The sequence below is a fragment of the Sapajus apella genome, unplaced genomic scaffold (genome assembly GCF_009761245.1).
Source record: "Sapajus apella isolate SASKATOON/1434 unplaced genomic scaffold, GSC_monkey_1.0 scaffold71, whole genome shotgun sequence".
NCBI lineage: Eukaryota > Metazoa > Chordata > Mammalia > Primates > Cebidae > Sapajus > Sapajus apella.
Window position 1 is genome coordinate 5,789,767 of NW_022437011.1, and position 14,127 is coordinate 5,803,893.

Below are 14,127 nucleotides of genomic sequence, written 5' to 3' on the forward strand. Positions count from 1 at the left end.
TAGATGAAGTTGGCAGGCCCGGTTCCATGAGACACTTCAGATAAAGGTAGGCCTAGTTGTCATTCTAGTCCTTCTTGTAGTGAAGCCTTGTTGAAATCTGGAATGTTTTCTTGGACTGCCATCATTCGTAACCACATGGGCAAGTGTGGCTGGAAATACCAGCAAATCCTGTGCTATCCATGAAAGCAGCTCTCTCTCCAGCCAATATGATAAACCTAAGGATACTGCTGAGAGTCCACCACCTACACTCAACTTATTCACTGAATATGTGTTACATGTATACTACATCTAGCATTGTAAACCACTTGCTGTTCTTGTACCACAGGCTTTTTATTTTCAAGCAGAAAGGTCGCTAGTTTTAAAGGTGTCAGAAATGCAGCCTGGCCCAGCTTAAGTTTCCTTGTTTATTTATCTTAGATCTTCAGGACTGAGAAATCTAAAAAACAAAACCACCCCTATTCCATAGGTGACAGAAAGATCAAAGAGCCTGAAGAACGCAGTTCTCTTGAACAACAGAGTGACAATGAGTTAAAATGTTTCTATCTTGCATTTATCATGTTTCTATAAACTCAAATTCTTCTTTTAATTAAAAAATTGTGTGGGTACATAGGTGTACATATTTATGAGGTACATGAGATGTTTTGATACAGGCATGCAAAGTATTATAATCACGTCATGGAAAATGGAGTATCCATCCCTTCAAGCTTTTATCCTTTGTGAACACCAATTTCTTGAAGATCAGGATATGCATCCAGGTTTTTAAGAAGATTATTTTTTATTACAAAGATCTGACCATTTGCCTTCTGTTTACAGGTATGCAGTAGGATCACTCAAGTCACAGTTTTCAATGTGCACATGTGATTGTATGCCAGGATAAACTTTCTGCAAGGGCAGTAGAGTTCCAAGTTTCTCTCCCTTCTTAATAGGACCTTTATACTTAATTGGCTTAATGTGGAACATTTTGACACAAAAACCTAAAAGAAAATAAGTATAATTATTTATCCGGGCTTCAGTAACCTTGAATCTAAAATTTTAAAAATAACAAATGTACAAAAAAGAAATAAAGTTGAATGAACTCAGGAGAGGAATAGAGGAAAATGACGGAATGATATTACAAAGTAAGACTAAATTACAAACGCCAAAGGAAGAATAGATTCAAATGAAACATTAATAAAGACATTGAGGAATAATAGTGGGAAAATACTAGGTAGTTAGAAAAGGTGAATGAATCCTTAAGGCCAGGCATGGTGGCTCATGCCCGCAATCTCAACACCTTTGGGAGACCAAGGAGGGCGGATCATGAGGTTAGGAGTTCGAGACCAGCCTGGCTGATGTGGCGAAATGCTGTCTCTTCTAAAAGTACAAAAAAAAAAAAAAAAAAAAAAAAAAACAGCTGAGCATGGTGTCAGGCACCTGTAATCTTAGCTGCTGGGGAGGCTGAGGCAGGAGAATTGCTTGAACCCCAGCGGTGGAGGTTGCAGTTAGATAAGATCGTGCCATGGCCTCCAGTCTGGGTGATAGAAAGTCTGTTCCAATTTTGCATTCCGGAACCGGGGAAATAACCTCTTGGTAGATTTGGGGATGCACTGGGCTTAGTATAAGCTGGATCCTGCTGAAAAACTACAGTGACCACCTGACTACAAGCCCCTAGTCTGGTGAACCACAGTGGCCTTTTAGATCTCCAGGAGTTAGTGTCAGCTTTGAGCAAGTATCCAATAATCTCTGAAGTGCCTAATAATTTCTTCCCCAATGTGCTGTCATCCTGCTAAACCATTACAGGTCCCTTTGGGGATAGCTAGAAGTAAGGTTTACATTATAAACCTTTGGCTGCATGGCAGGACTCTTACTCAAAAGGACCGAGCCTCCCTTTCACTCAAGAGGCTCTGAGTCTGTGAATCGACTCAAGCCTGGGAATTTACTGGGGATTGCAACCCCTTATTGTGATGACTGAAGTCAGCATTTTGTTCATCAGACCTAGAGCATTTCCATTCATGCAAGACCAATAAGTCTTTACTTGGCTGCTCATCTATTCAGTTCTAGGGTCGCAGTGATGACTAGCCAATGTCACAAATCTCTAAGGTTTAGACGAATCTGATTACTGCTTCTGCTCTCGGTGACCTTAGCATTGACTGTTAAGGGCCACTTCAAAGGACCCAGTTCAATGGCAGAAGTTTCTCTTGTGACATTGGGCCCACAGGGGACAACCAGTGCATAGCTCCTCAAGGATGTGGGTTCCCTCACAAGACACCTATCACAGCCTTGGTGAGGCAGGTCTCCTCTGGACTCACTCCCAATAGGAATGCCTATATATGTTCATTAAAAGGTATAGGAAAGTTCATAGCAGCAATTTTACAATCACCTAAAACTGGAAACTACCCAAAGGTCCATTAAGGAAGAATGGATACATAGATGAAAGTATATGCATATAATGGAATATCATGTATCCAAAAGAATGTGGATATAAAAACATAAATTACACAATCATGATGTGGAATGAAAGAAGGCACACAAAAAGAAGGCATGCTGTTTAATTCTATTTATACCACTTTTAGAAACAGGAAGAACTAATATATGGTGTTAGAATTTGGGATAGTGATTACCTTGCTGGGAATAATGTCTAAATGGTAGCACAATGGATCTCTGGGATGCTGGTGATGTTCTTTTTCTTGATTTGGGTGCTGCTTACACAGATGTATTCACTTTATGAAGTTCATGGAGTTGTACATGGATGTGTTGTGCACTTTTATGTGCATATTTTATACCTTGTTGCAATTAAAACAATCAAATAACAAAGCCAATACCTGGAGTACCAGGAGACCTAGTTTTACCTAAAACTTAGTAGCTTTCAAAAATATTTCACATTCAACTCTTGCAGAAATGCCAGCATTTATGATTTGTGGGATTTGAGTAAATGGAAGTATCTGTCTATTATGGTTAGCATTGCTGAAAGTGGCTTTGTTTATAGATTGTTAAGCGAAACCACATGGGCCACAGGAAGGAATGCCTCCAGTCAGCTGTAGGGTTTCATGGAGTGTGTGCATGAAGCAGAAGTTTTCAGGGAAAGTGGTGAAAAGACCTTGAAATTGCTTCAGCAGGAGAGGATCATAAAAAAATACCTATCGGCTGCTACGCTTATTACCTGGATGAGAAAATACTCTGCACAGCAAACCCCTGTGACATGCAGCTGACCTGTATAACAAATGTGCACATGTAGCCCTGAGCCTAAAACAAAAGTTTTTTTAAAATGCATCTTCTAGTTTGGTATAGTCTATATTGTTTCTGTTCTGGGTTTTATCATTTTGAGAGAAGAACGAAACCTCTGTGTATGGGACCTGCATTAAACAAAGAAGCATCAACATCTCCAGTAGGCACCCTAGGTGTAGACTCCACCTCTCTTACCTCTTCCAGATATTTGAACACCATTATTGATAGCATTTTTGTTTTGATAAGGTTTCTTCTGGCCCATAATCATTCCGGTGAATGGTGCGTACACAGTAGATCCAGCAGAGCACAAGACGTCCACACCCTGGTGCGGCCTCTGACTTCTAGGATGTAAATAAGAATGAACAGGCGGAGGAGCTGACCTGGGGAGCTCTTTGGCCCAGGAACATGGTGTTAGCCCTCTGATCCCAAACCAGCTACGAAAGCTTGAAGCTGCCAGAACTAGTTGGGATGTCCCAGTTTTTCTCACTCTGTTTAGCCCAATACCTTCCACAGGTGCTACGAACCATGTTGTAAAGATGAAAGCATTTAAAATGGTAATTGGTACATAGTAAGCCTTAAATAAATGTTAGCTACTATTACTGTGTGGCATCTGGGGGGAATGAGGCTGTCCATGTAAGTGCATTTTCTAGATGCCTAGATCTTGACTTCTTCAAGCCCACTTTGAAAACAGCTGTCTTTTTATGGGAACGTAACACATGTTGCCCTAGTCTTATTTTTCTCTCAGTGATCTAGAAAAGTGATTGTAAACAGCACTTCCTACATATGGTATTTTAATACAATGAGTGTTACCTCCTGGGTTTATTAAAGTGCATGGAACCCACACAAAACAATTCCAGATTGTGATGTGTCTTGAGTTTGTCTTAGCAACCCCTCAGCTCTTGCTTCGTGCTGCTGTCACTATGCCTGCCCTCGCCAGCCTCTCCTCCCTTCTGATAGGCTGCCACCTGAACAACCAGCTTCACCAGGATTGCTACAATTATGTGCAAAGCTACATCGAGCAGGCTCAAGACAAGAGCCAAGAAGTTACCGTATCAGTTAAGTGCGTACACTTTACGGTATGAGCTGAGTCTAAATTTTGGCAAGTAAGGGGACGTTTTCCCATATTTCCCTTCTCTTAGTCCTGTTTCAGTATTTGAGGTTGCTTTGTAAGTAGTATCTGTATATGTGAGAGTTCCCCTCTAGTTAGGATGGAGATCGTTGAAATGACTGACACATGGCTATTTCATCAGAGTGGGACCCCAAGGTGATACTGGGTATAACTGAAAATTCACAAGTGTGACCCTCATTGGCTGGAAGAGATAGTGGTGCTCTTTCACCTGCTTAGGGTCAGCTTCTAATATTCAACCTCCAGAGCCTGGGCCAGTAACACCGTGGTTTGGTGGGAAGAGGAACCAAAAACCTGAGTTCAGGTCCAGCAGCCTTCACCACCTCCAACAGTGCTTGGCAGGTCCCTTAACCTTTTGGCACCTCAGTTCAAGTTCCTCATCTCTAAAATGGTATAGTCATGTTTGATTCCCCTTTGGAAAAAAACAGGTGAGATAAGTCGATGTGTAGACATTCAGAAGGAAAATGTGTTTGGTCCCTGCTGTTTTCCTTCTTCCATGTTTGTATCCCAATTCACAGCCCACACTAGAAGCAGAGTTCTTGGAAGCTGCTCCAAAGACAGTGGTGTAACTGGTTACATCTCTGGTTTTTCATACTGTCAGAATTGTGAGCCTTTGAGGCAGCCAACACTGGGCAAGGACACTAAAAAAAGAAGTTGGGGCCAGGTGCATTGGCTCACACCTGTAATCCCAGCACTTTGGGAGGCTGAGGTGGGCAGATCACGAGGTCAGGCGTTTGAGACCAGCCTAACCAACGTGGTGAAATCTCGTCTATACTTAAAATACAAAAATTAGCCGTGCGTGGTGGCAAGCACCTGTAATCCCAGCTACTCAGGAGCCTGAGGCAGGAGAATCACTTGAACCCAGGAGGCGGAGGTTGCAGTGAGCTCAGATGGCACCATTGCATTCCAACCTGGGCGACTGACTGGGTAACAGAGTGAGACTCCATCTAAAAAAAGTAAAAAGAAAAAAAAAAGATTTAGGGACCAAAGAGTTGGATGGTTGTTTGTGCAACCCCATACCTTTGAGCAGAGTACTGTCCACAGCCATGGCGATCACACGTCCGGATCTCGTTGGAAGACTTGCCAGCACATATATTAGCCCATGGGCCGGCCAGCGCTACAAAGGAGAAATGTGAGAGCAGAGCTCCTGGCCTCAGACATTTCCAATCTCCATTTGCCATATTAGTCACGCACTGGATCCTGACAATTCTGTTTTCACTGTAACTTTCCTGGAACTTTCTGTAGTCTATAGGAAGATTGTCCATCCAGAATTTTATATCCTGATTCAGATGTAAAATTGGCTTTTTCCCTGGCTGCAGAATTCTGTTTCGTGAAGTTAGCCTATCAGTGAATGTATTTCTTTATAAGCATTAGTCTCCATCAATATACTTTGCTTCAGATCCATTAGTAAATAGTATCAGTTGTGCTTTTCTATTTTTCTTTGCTCATTACTGGCATGGGGATCACTATTGTTAGATTAAGCAAAAATAATAAAACAGCATGGCTCAGAAAATAATTTGAGAAGCTCTAAAATAATGTTGAAATGGTTAGTTCTACTAATCAAATCCTACCAAATGTTAGAATTAAAGGAGAAATGAACTCTGAATTAGATAAGTTTGTTTAACACTAGATAAATCTCTTTCACAGTTGCAAATATAGAAGAGGGAGATTCTTAGAAATAATCCGAAATGTCAAACCAAGTTAGCCTAGACTGAGATGAGGAGAGGAGGTGAGAAAAGGAGTAGAAACAATTATATGAATAATTATGAAACACGGAGGAGAGGCTGCTTTCTCAGTGGACTTGGTCCAAACTTTGTTTTAGGCACAATATATCTCTTTAGTATAGCAAGCACTTGACAAATGTTCAATTGAATTAAACGTCCTGTATTTCCCATGTTAACATTCACAGAGAGATACAGTGAGCACACTCAGCCTTGCACTTTGAAACAAACAAGCAAGAGCGAGAGCCTGGTAATTTGACTACTGATTTTATTAAAAGACATTTTACTCTTTGTTAATACATATACTGTGAAGAGAAACTACAGAACATGACCGTTAAGCATATTCTTTAAAATACTTTTAAAAGGTGGGTTTCAAAAGTTTTATGCCTTGTAGCCAAGCTCCAAGTCAACACCTTGATCAAGGTATAATCCCATCACTTTGGAAACTAATATTTATCCTTGGGAATTGAGGCAAATATCAGACAGTGTAGTAATTGATTCACTTTTTTCTCCTTCTATGAGTATTAAGGGAGCATTCCCTTTGTCCTAATCCACACTAGTCTCTGTATTAGATATCTGTATCGGAATTTGATTGTGATCAAAATCAGAATCAAATTCTTATGTCAACTTTTTTTAACTAGTTTTGTTTCAGTAAGTCCCAGACCAAGATTGAAAGGCTTTGTAATGTCTTCTCAACCCACTCTTATGCTTCCCTCATTAAAGTACAAGAACATTTCATTGTAAATTATTTAGAACATCCTCAGGACCACGTATCATTTCAATCTCATTTTTAAAAGCCAAATACATGTATGTGTTGTGATTGTGCTATTAGTGACTTTTTAATCTTCCCCTGAAATCAGTTTTTAAAAGTTAACCAACATTCTAAAATTGCACTTTCGACTTACCAGTGGAAATCAGACCAGCCAAAAGGAGAGCTCTGGTGGAAAACATCTAGGTTGACTTTCCTTATGTTTCTTCCTCCGATTAGAATTGCCCCCACACTCTCTTTGAAGAATATTCAGGTTTGAATGAATACTTCCTAGCTATTTAGCCTTAGAATTCTGCATCTCTCATTTCTTTAGCGTGAGACACAAAAAGTGTAAGGGAATGGAGCAAGTCAAGTTCTAATATTCCATGGATAGCTATTTGATTTGCATGTAGGACCTATGTAAAAGCCTTTGATCTGAAGAAGCAGCCAATTACATTGGAAACACTAACTAAATATTAACAGAAAATGATAAGGCTATGTGCATATTGACAGTTTTCTGGGCTGTGGCTTGTAGGAGAATATTTGTGTGAATGATGCAATGTTTAGTACTGTCTGCTGGTAGATAGATCTTTTATTTCCTTGATAGGACATATTTTGGAAGAAAATTGATTATTAATAATGTGTGGTCCTTCATAACATATTCCTTAATATACCCCTTAGGTGTTTTTGAATTATCAGTTTAGTTATATTTCATCTGTGTAATATTTGCAAATACATTTAATATTTTTATAAAATTGCATTTATTTACCTTAAATATGTGATTTTTAAATGTTTTCTTGTTAATGATAATGGTAAGTTAACACCATTCAAAGCATCCATCAGTAAAGGAAAGAAGATGAATTATGGTACAGTTATTGATATGGTTTGGATCTGTGTCCCCACCCAAACCTCATGTTCAGTTGTAATCCCCAGTGTTGGAGGTGGGGCCTGGTGAGAGGTGATTAGCTTATGGGGCAAGAGTTGTCACGAATGCATTAGTGTCATCCCCTTAGTGCTGTTGTCGTTACGGTGAGTGAGTGAGTTATGGTGAGATCTGGTTGTTTAAAAGTGTGTAGCATCTCCCCTGTTCTCACTTCCTCCTGCTTCAGCCATGTAAGAACTGCCTGCTTCCCCTTCACCTTCTGCCATGATTGTCAGTTTCCTGAGTCCTCCCAAGAAGCTGCCATGATTTCTCTACAGGCTGCAGAACCGTATTTCCTTTTCTTTTCTTTCTTTCTTTCTTTTTTTTTTTTTTTTGCTCTGTCACCCAGGCTGGAATGCAGTGGTGTGATCTTGGCTCACTGCAACCTCTGCCTCCTGGGTTCAAGCAATTTTCCTGCCTCAGCCTCCCAAGTAGCTGGGACTACAGGTGCCTGTCAGCATGCCCGACTAATTTTTTTTTTTTTTTTTCAGTAGAGACAGGGTTTCACCATATTGGTCAGGCTGGTCTTGAACTCCTGAACTTGTGATCCACCCACCTTGGCCTCCCAAAGTGCTGGGATTACAGGCATGAGCCACCACACCCGGCCAATAATTTATTTACAGCAATGCAAGAACAGGCTAATATAGTCATACAATTGAGTAAAACATAACAATTTAAAAGAAGAAAATTTATATGTATTAATACAGCTAGATCTCCAGATATACTGTTGAATTTAAAAGCTACTTTTAGAATTATATATAGAGTATCATACCATTTATAATATTTAAAATTTGAAAACAAAGAAGTGTATTAATCTTCATGAGTGCTGTGTATATAATAAAAATGTGCATAGACTACCTTTAAGATAGTAATTACTTCTGGATAGTGAAAGAAAACTATGGAAGGGTATACAGAGTACATAAACTCTAAAACATTTTATTTCTAAAAAAAAAAGATCAGAAGCAAATATGCAAAAATATTAATTTGTTAACTATTAGAGATAGATACATGGATGTTATGTTACCCAGTACTGTTCTGGGTACTTAAATTTTCAGTGAGTTTCAAATATATGTTAGCAGCTCCTTTTTAGCTTAATATTAGACAAGGACCTGGAGTTTTCTATGGAAGCCTCCCCATTTAAATTATGTGTAAGTAGCTGTGGGAGATTGGGATTGTGGTCCCAGTTCTTCACCTTCTCTTCGTCCACACCTTTTCCATGTCTCATGGGGCAAAGGGAACTTTCCTCAGCCTTGATTTTGAGTTTAGCTGTGTGGCTTTGACCACTAAGATGAGGAAGAAGTGGCAGTGGGTGGGGAAAGCCTGGGTCCTCTGGGACCTTAGTCTTTGCACGCTCCTTCCGGTGTTTCTGCATCACCGTGAAGCAGATGATCCTGCTGCCCTAGGAAGGGAATGGACGCCACGCCGAGCACGATCACCCCCTCAGAACACAGCCTAGCACACCCTATGAATGTGTGGGAGTAACCGGCTGTCATTGGAAGCCACTGAGTTTTGGGATAGTATGTTATATAATAATAACTAAAGGATGCCAATGCGATTATGGACCCAATTGGTTTTGCTTCACATGCAACCTTTCAAGGATGCATCTAATGTGTACAATGCAGAATGCCAGCATTGAATACACCATGAATCTGAGTCAATGTACTAAAAGAATAGATAAGTGGAACAAAACAGGTGTTTCAGAAATAGACACAAATATATTCAGCATGTAGTACACAATAGAAGCACTACTTTAAATGATTAGAGAAAATATAAGTCGTTCTATTATATTTTCTATTATATTTTCTATTATATTAAACAGTATTGCGACATCTGGCAAGAAATAAAAGTTCAATCTAGGCCTGGTGGCTCCTGCCTGTAATTCTAGTGCTTTGTGAGCCAATGCAGGAGGATTGCTTGAGGCCAGGAGTTTGAGGCCAGCCAGGGAAACATAGCAAAATCCCACCTCTACAAAAAATTTTTAAAAATTAGCCAGACATGGTGCATGTGTCTGTGGTCCCAGCTACTTGGGTGGCTGAGGCAGAAGGAATATTTGAACCCAGGAGTCTGAAGTTAACAGTGAGCTATAATCATGCCACTGCACTCCACCCTGAATGAGAGAGTGAGACCCTGTCTCAAACTAAATAAATAAAAGTTCGATCCACATAGAAGTGAACCAAATATTTGTATGCAAAAGGGGAGAAGGAGGAAAGAGAGAAAGAAAAGAAAAGAGTTGAAACCATAGAAATACTAGGAGAAATTGTGAATGATTTTTAATGATCATCTGTTAGACTTTTCAAAGAATGTTAAAAAACCCAGAAGCTATGAAGGAAATATGTGATAAATGCATTGTAACAACAACAAAATCTTCTACAAAGAAAACAGTATCCTGATCAGAGTAAAAAGACAATAATCTGGGAAAAATATCTGTAACATGTATGATACGACAGATAAGGAACTCACCACTTTAATATACAAAGAATTATTTAAAAAATAAAAGGTGTAAACAAATGATAAAAAACATGGGCAAAAAATAGCAAGACTTTCACAAAAGAAAAAATACAGATTACCAATATATGTTTGAAAGCATGGTCCACTGCACTTAAAATTAACAATTGTAAACCAGAATGAGATGCAGTTTTTCACCTATCAAACTGGCAAAGGGTATGCAGAAACAGGCATTTATTGAAAAGTGTTAAGTTGTTTTAACCTCTTTAGAGCACAATTTTGCAATACCCCTCAAATTTTTAAATGCACAAAACCTTTGATCCAGCAATGTGATTGCTTTCCTACCTGTGGCCGGCTTTCCTCCCATTTTCCCTGCCTTCTGTATTAGCTATTCCCAATGCATCTTCCACTGCGAAGCCAGTGCCGTCCTCTAAACTGCAGAAAAGATGGCAGGAGCCTGGTTTGAAACCCATAATGGGATAGGATCTGAGCAAGAGTTATCAATGCTGAAAACCTAATGAGAAACTTTGTAATGGATGGATCAGGCTGATGATACCTAATCAATCTTAATATTACGAAGAGGGAGAAGGAGAGAGTATATCAGACATTTTACACCTCCTGCGGGAAATGGACAACATAACCTCTAAAGCATTCTTGTCAAAAAATCAGGCTCAGGTCTTATAAGGCCATCAGCTCTAACTACCAGTTTACAGGAAGTATGCAGCATAGGAACATGTTTCAAATGTACCACAGGAATGCAGTCAGCCAAATGCAGGCTGTAGGAAGTTCTACTGGACAAAGAACCTGGTTTCTTCAACAAATAAATTCTGAGGAAAGGAAAAAAGAGAGGGGCGATCTATGGATTACAGATTTACAAGATTTATCAACAAAATGCCGTGTATGGACTTTACTTGCAGTCTGAGTCAAATGAGGAAATCATACACAGAGAGAAATAGAGAATAGGGACAATTTTAACACTTGTGATGATCTTAGAAAATATTGGGCCAGGCGCGGTGGCTCACGCCTGTAATCCCAGCACTTTGGGAGGCCGAGGCGGGTGGATCATGAGGTCAAGAGATCGAGACCATCCTGGTCAACATGGTAAAATCCCGTCTCTACTAAAAATACAAAAATTAGCTGGGCGTGGTGGCGCGCACCTGTAGTCCCAGCTACTCGGTAGGCTGAGGCCAGAGAATTGCTTGAACCCAGGAGGCGGAGGTTGAGTTGGGCCGAGATCCCGCCATTGCACTCCAGCCTGGGTAACAAGAGCGAAACTCCGTCTCAAAAAAAAAAAAAAGAGAAAAGAAAAGAGATTATTCTGCATAATTTTAAGCATAATACATTAGGTTTTTGTAAAAAGTTCCTATCTTTTAGAAATGCATACTGAAACATTTATGGATAAGAAATCATAGGATGTTTCAGATTTACTTTAAAATAATTTAGAAGTTTGGAGAGTAAGTAGCATATAGATTAAACACAATTGGATATTAACTGCGAATTACTGAAGCTGGGTAATGAGTACATAGAAGTTTACTATACTATCCTCTCTAGTTTGTTTATATTTGAAAATTTTCCCATAGTAACAAGTTAGACAAAGACATTAGTTGGACAATTAATTTGTTGGCAATATCTTTTGAACATAAAAAACTTCCCATGCTGCAAGGAAAAACTGGTTTTTCTGTAACCCTGGTAATATTTAGCCCCCCATATTTTAAACCGTTCAATCAATCAGTGACAACCCACCTCTGGTAAACATGTTCTTCAGAACAACCAATCATAACAGCCCCTCACTTCTGACTTTCAGCCAATTAGGAACAGACTCACTCTAATTAGTGATTCCCAACCAATCAACAACAGTCTTACCTGAACACCACGTTTCTTAATCTGTCAACAACCCCTCACATTCTAAAAGTCCACAAACCCCTGAACTCCCAGCTTCCCAGATCCATGCATAAATAAGATCAAGAATCTGCTCTGCTTAGTAAGACTGTGCCTGACCAACGTGGCTCTTGTTAACGATTGTCGCTCAATCAGCTTTTGTCTTTTTATTTCAGATATTGGGTGGAGTGGTGGTCTTGTCCTCCTACAAAACATAGAAATTCCATCCTGCCCATACCCTACAACAGAACAGCTTCACTCTTAGTTATACTCTCACATGTGCGCATGGTCAAAATGTCCATAGTAGTATCATTTGTAACAGTGTAAAACAGGAAAACAACCCATATGTACATTAACAGTAGAATGCAAACAAATTATGGTATTTTTGTTTCATGAAATACACTACAAGAATGAGAATGAATAAAATACAACCAAATACATCAACTTAGATGACTCTCAAAAACATAATGGTGATTAGAAGAAAGGAAATCACAGAACAATATGCAGTATATGTTTATTAAAAGTTCAAATTCATGCTTGAAACAGGTAAGCTTTATCAATTATATCTCAAGATGAAACTGTTTCTAAAACGTTCAGATACAGGCAAATCTAAAGCATATATTATTTAGGAACACATACATATATAGTAAAACTATTCATATAAAGAAAAGCAAGAGAACAGTTGACACTATTTGTATTCTGGCTACCTCCAGGAGAGAGGAAGGGGATGTGATCGGGGTGGGCTCTTGGGCTTCAGGAGGGCTGACAGTGCACCTATAAACCAGGTGCTGGGCACAGGTGTTCATTTGGTTATTATCCTTTAAACTGTACATATATGTTTTATACATTTTATATTTTCCAGATTTTTATCTTTCAGGATTTCAACATTCACATATAATTTTATATGACAAAAAAATTTTAAAAACCAGGATACAGAGTGGAACTGAAGGAAATAGAGCCATAAAAAAGCCTACAAAAACAATCAATGAATCCAGGAGCTTTTTTAAAAAAAGAAAAAATAAAAAAATAGATAAATGTCTAGCTAGACTAACGAAGAAAAGAGAGAAGAATTAAATAGAAACAATTTAAAATGATAAAGGGGATATTACCACTGACCGTTCAGAAATACAATCATCAGAGAATACTACTAACAGCTCTATACAAATAAGCTAGAAAACCTAGGAGAAATGGATACATTCCTAGACACATACACCCTCCCAAGACCAAACCGGGAAGAAGTTGAGTTCCTGAATAGACCAGAACAAGTTCTGAAATTGAGGCAGTGATAAATAGCCTATCAACAAAAAAGCCCAGACCAGATGGACTTACAGCTGAATTCTACAAGAGGCACAAAGAGGAGCTGGTACCATTTCTTCTGAAACTATTCCAAACAATTGAAAAGGAGGGACACCTGCCTAGCCCATTCTATGAGGCCAACATCATCCTGATATCAAAAATTGTCAGAAATACAACAAAAAATGTCAGGCCAATATCTCTGATGAACATTGATTCATCAGAAAGAACACAATTTTACTGAGAACAAAAATTCTCCATAAAATATTGGCAAACCAAATCCAGAAGCACATCAAAAAGCTTATCTACCTTAATCAGGTTGACTTCATTCCTGGGATGCAAGGCTGGCTCAATATATGCAAATCATTTTTAAATAATAAAAAATATTATGCAATAAAAATTGTTTAAACATTTGTTGCATAAGTGAATGGAAGCAAGCTTACTGTACAGCATGGAACATAACAAGTACATTCTTGTATAATTTAATGCTCACAAAAAACTAAGCAATAAAGCTGAGGAAGCTTGAGGCTCAGACAACGGAAGTGACATGTTCAGTGTCCCACGGCTGGATGTGCCAACGCAAAGGTTCAAACTCAGATCTATTGGACTCCAGAATTCATGTTCTTATATATTTTGTTACAGTGAATGACTCATCATTCATACACAGCCTCTCTCATATTTCTGAATTTGAAGCTCAACAATCAATCAGCTTCATTTTATTATCCTCTAAAATAAAGATGATGATATCAACCTTCATAGGAGTCTCATAAGAATTAAATGAAGTAGTATT

The 14,127-nt window shown here is 38.9% G+C and overlaps 1 protein-coding gene across 1 annotated transcript; it reads right to left on the minus strand.

Annotated features, from left to right (window-relative positions):
* Positions 1-385: 385 nt before the first annotated feature.
* LECT2 (leukocyte cell derived chemotaxin 2) lies at positions 386-7,234 on the minus strand. Its single transcript, XM_032250342.1, has 4 exons — positions 6,957-7,234; positions 5,351-5,447; positions 3,400-3,545; positions 386-974 (listed from the first exon to the last, which is right to left on the minus strand). Exons 1-4 carry the CDS (start codon positions 7,000-7,002, stop codon positions 808-810), a joined length of 456 nt encoding a protein of 151 aa, XP_032106233.1. The 5' UTR covers positions 7,003-7,234; the 3' UTR covers positions 386-807.
* Between the last annotated feature and the right edge of the window lie 6,893 nt (positions 7,235-14,127).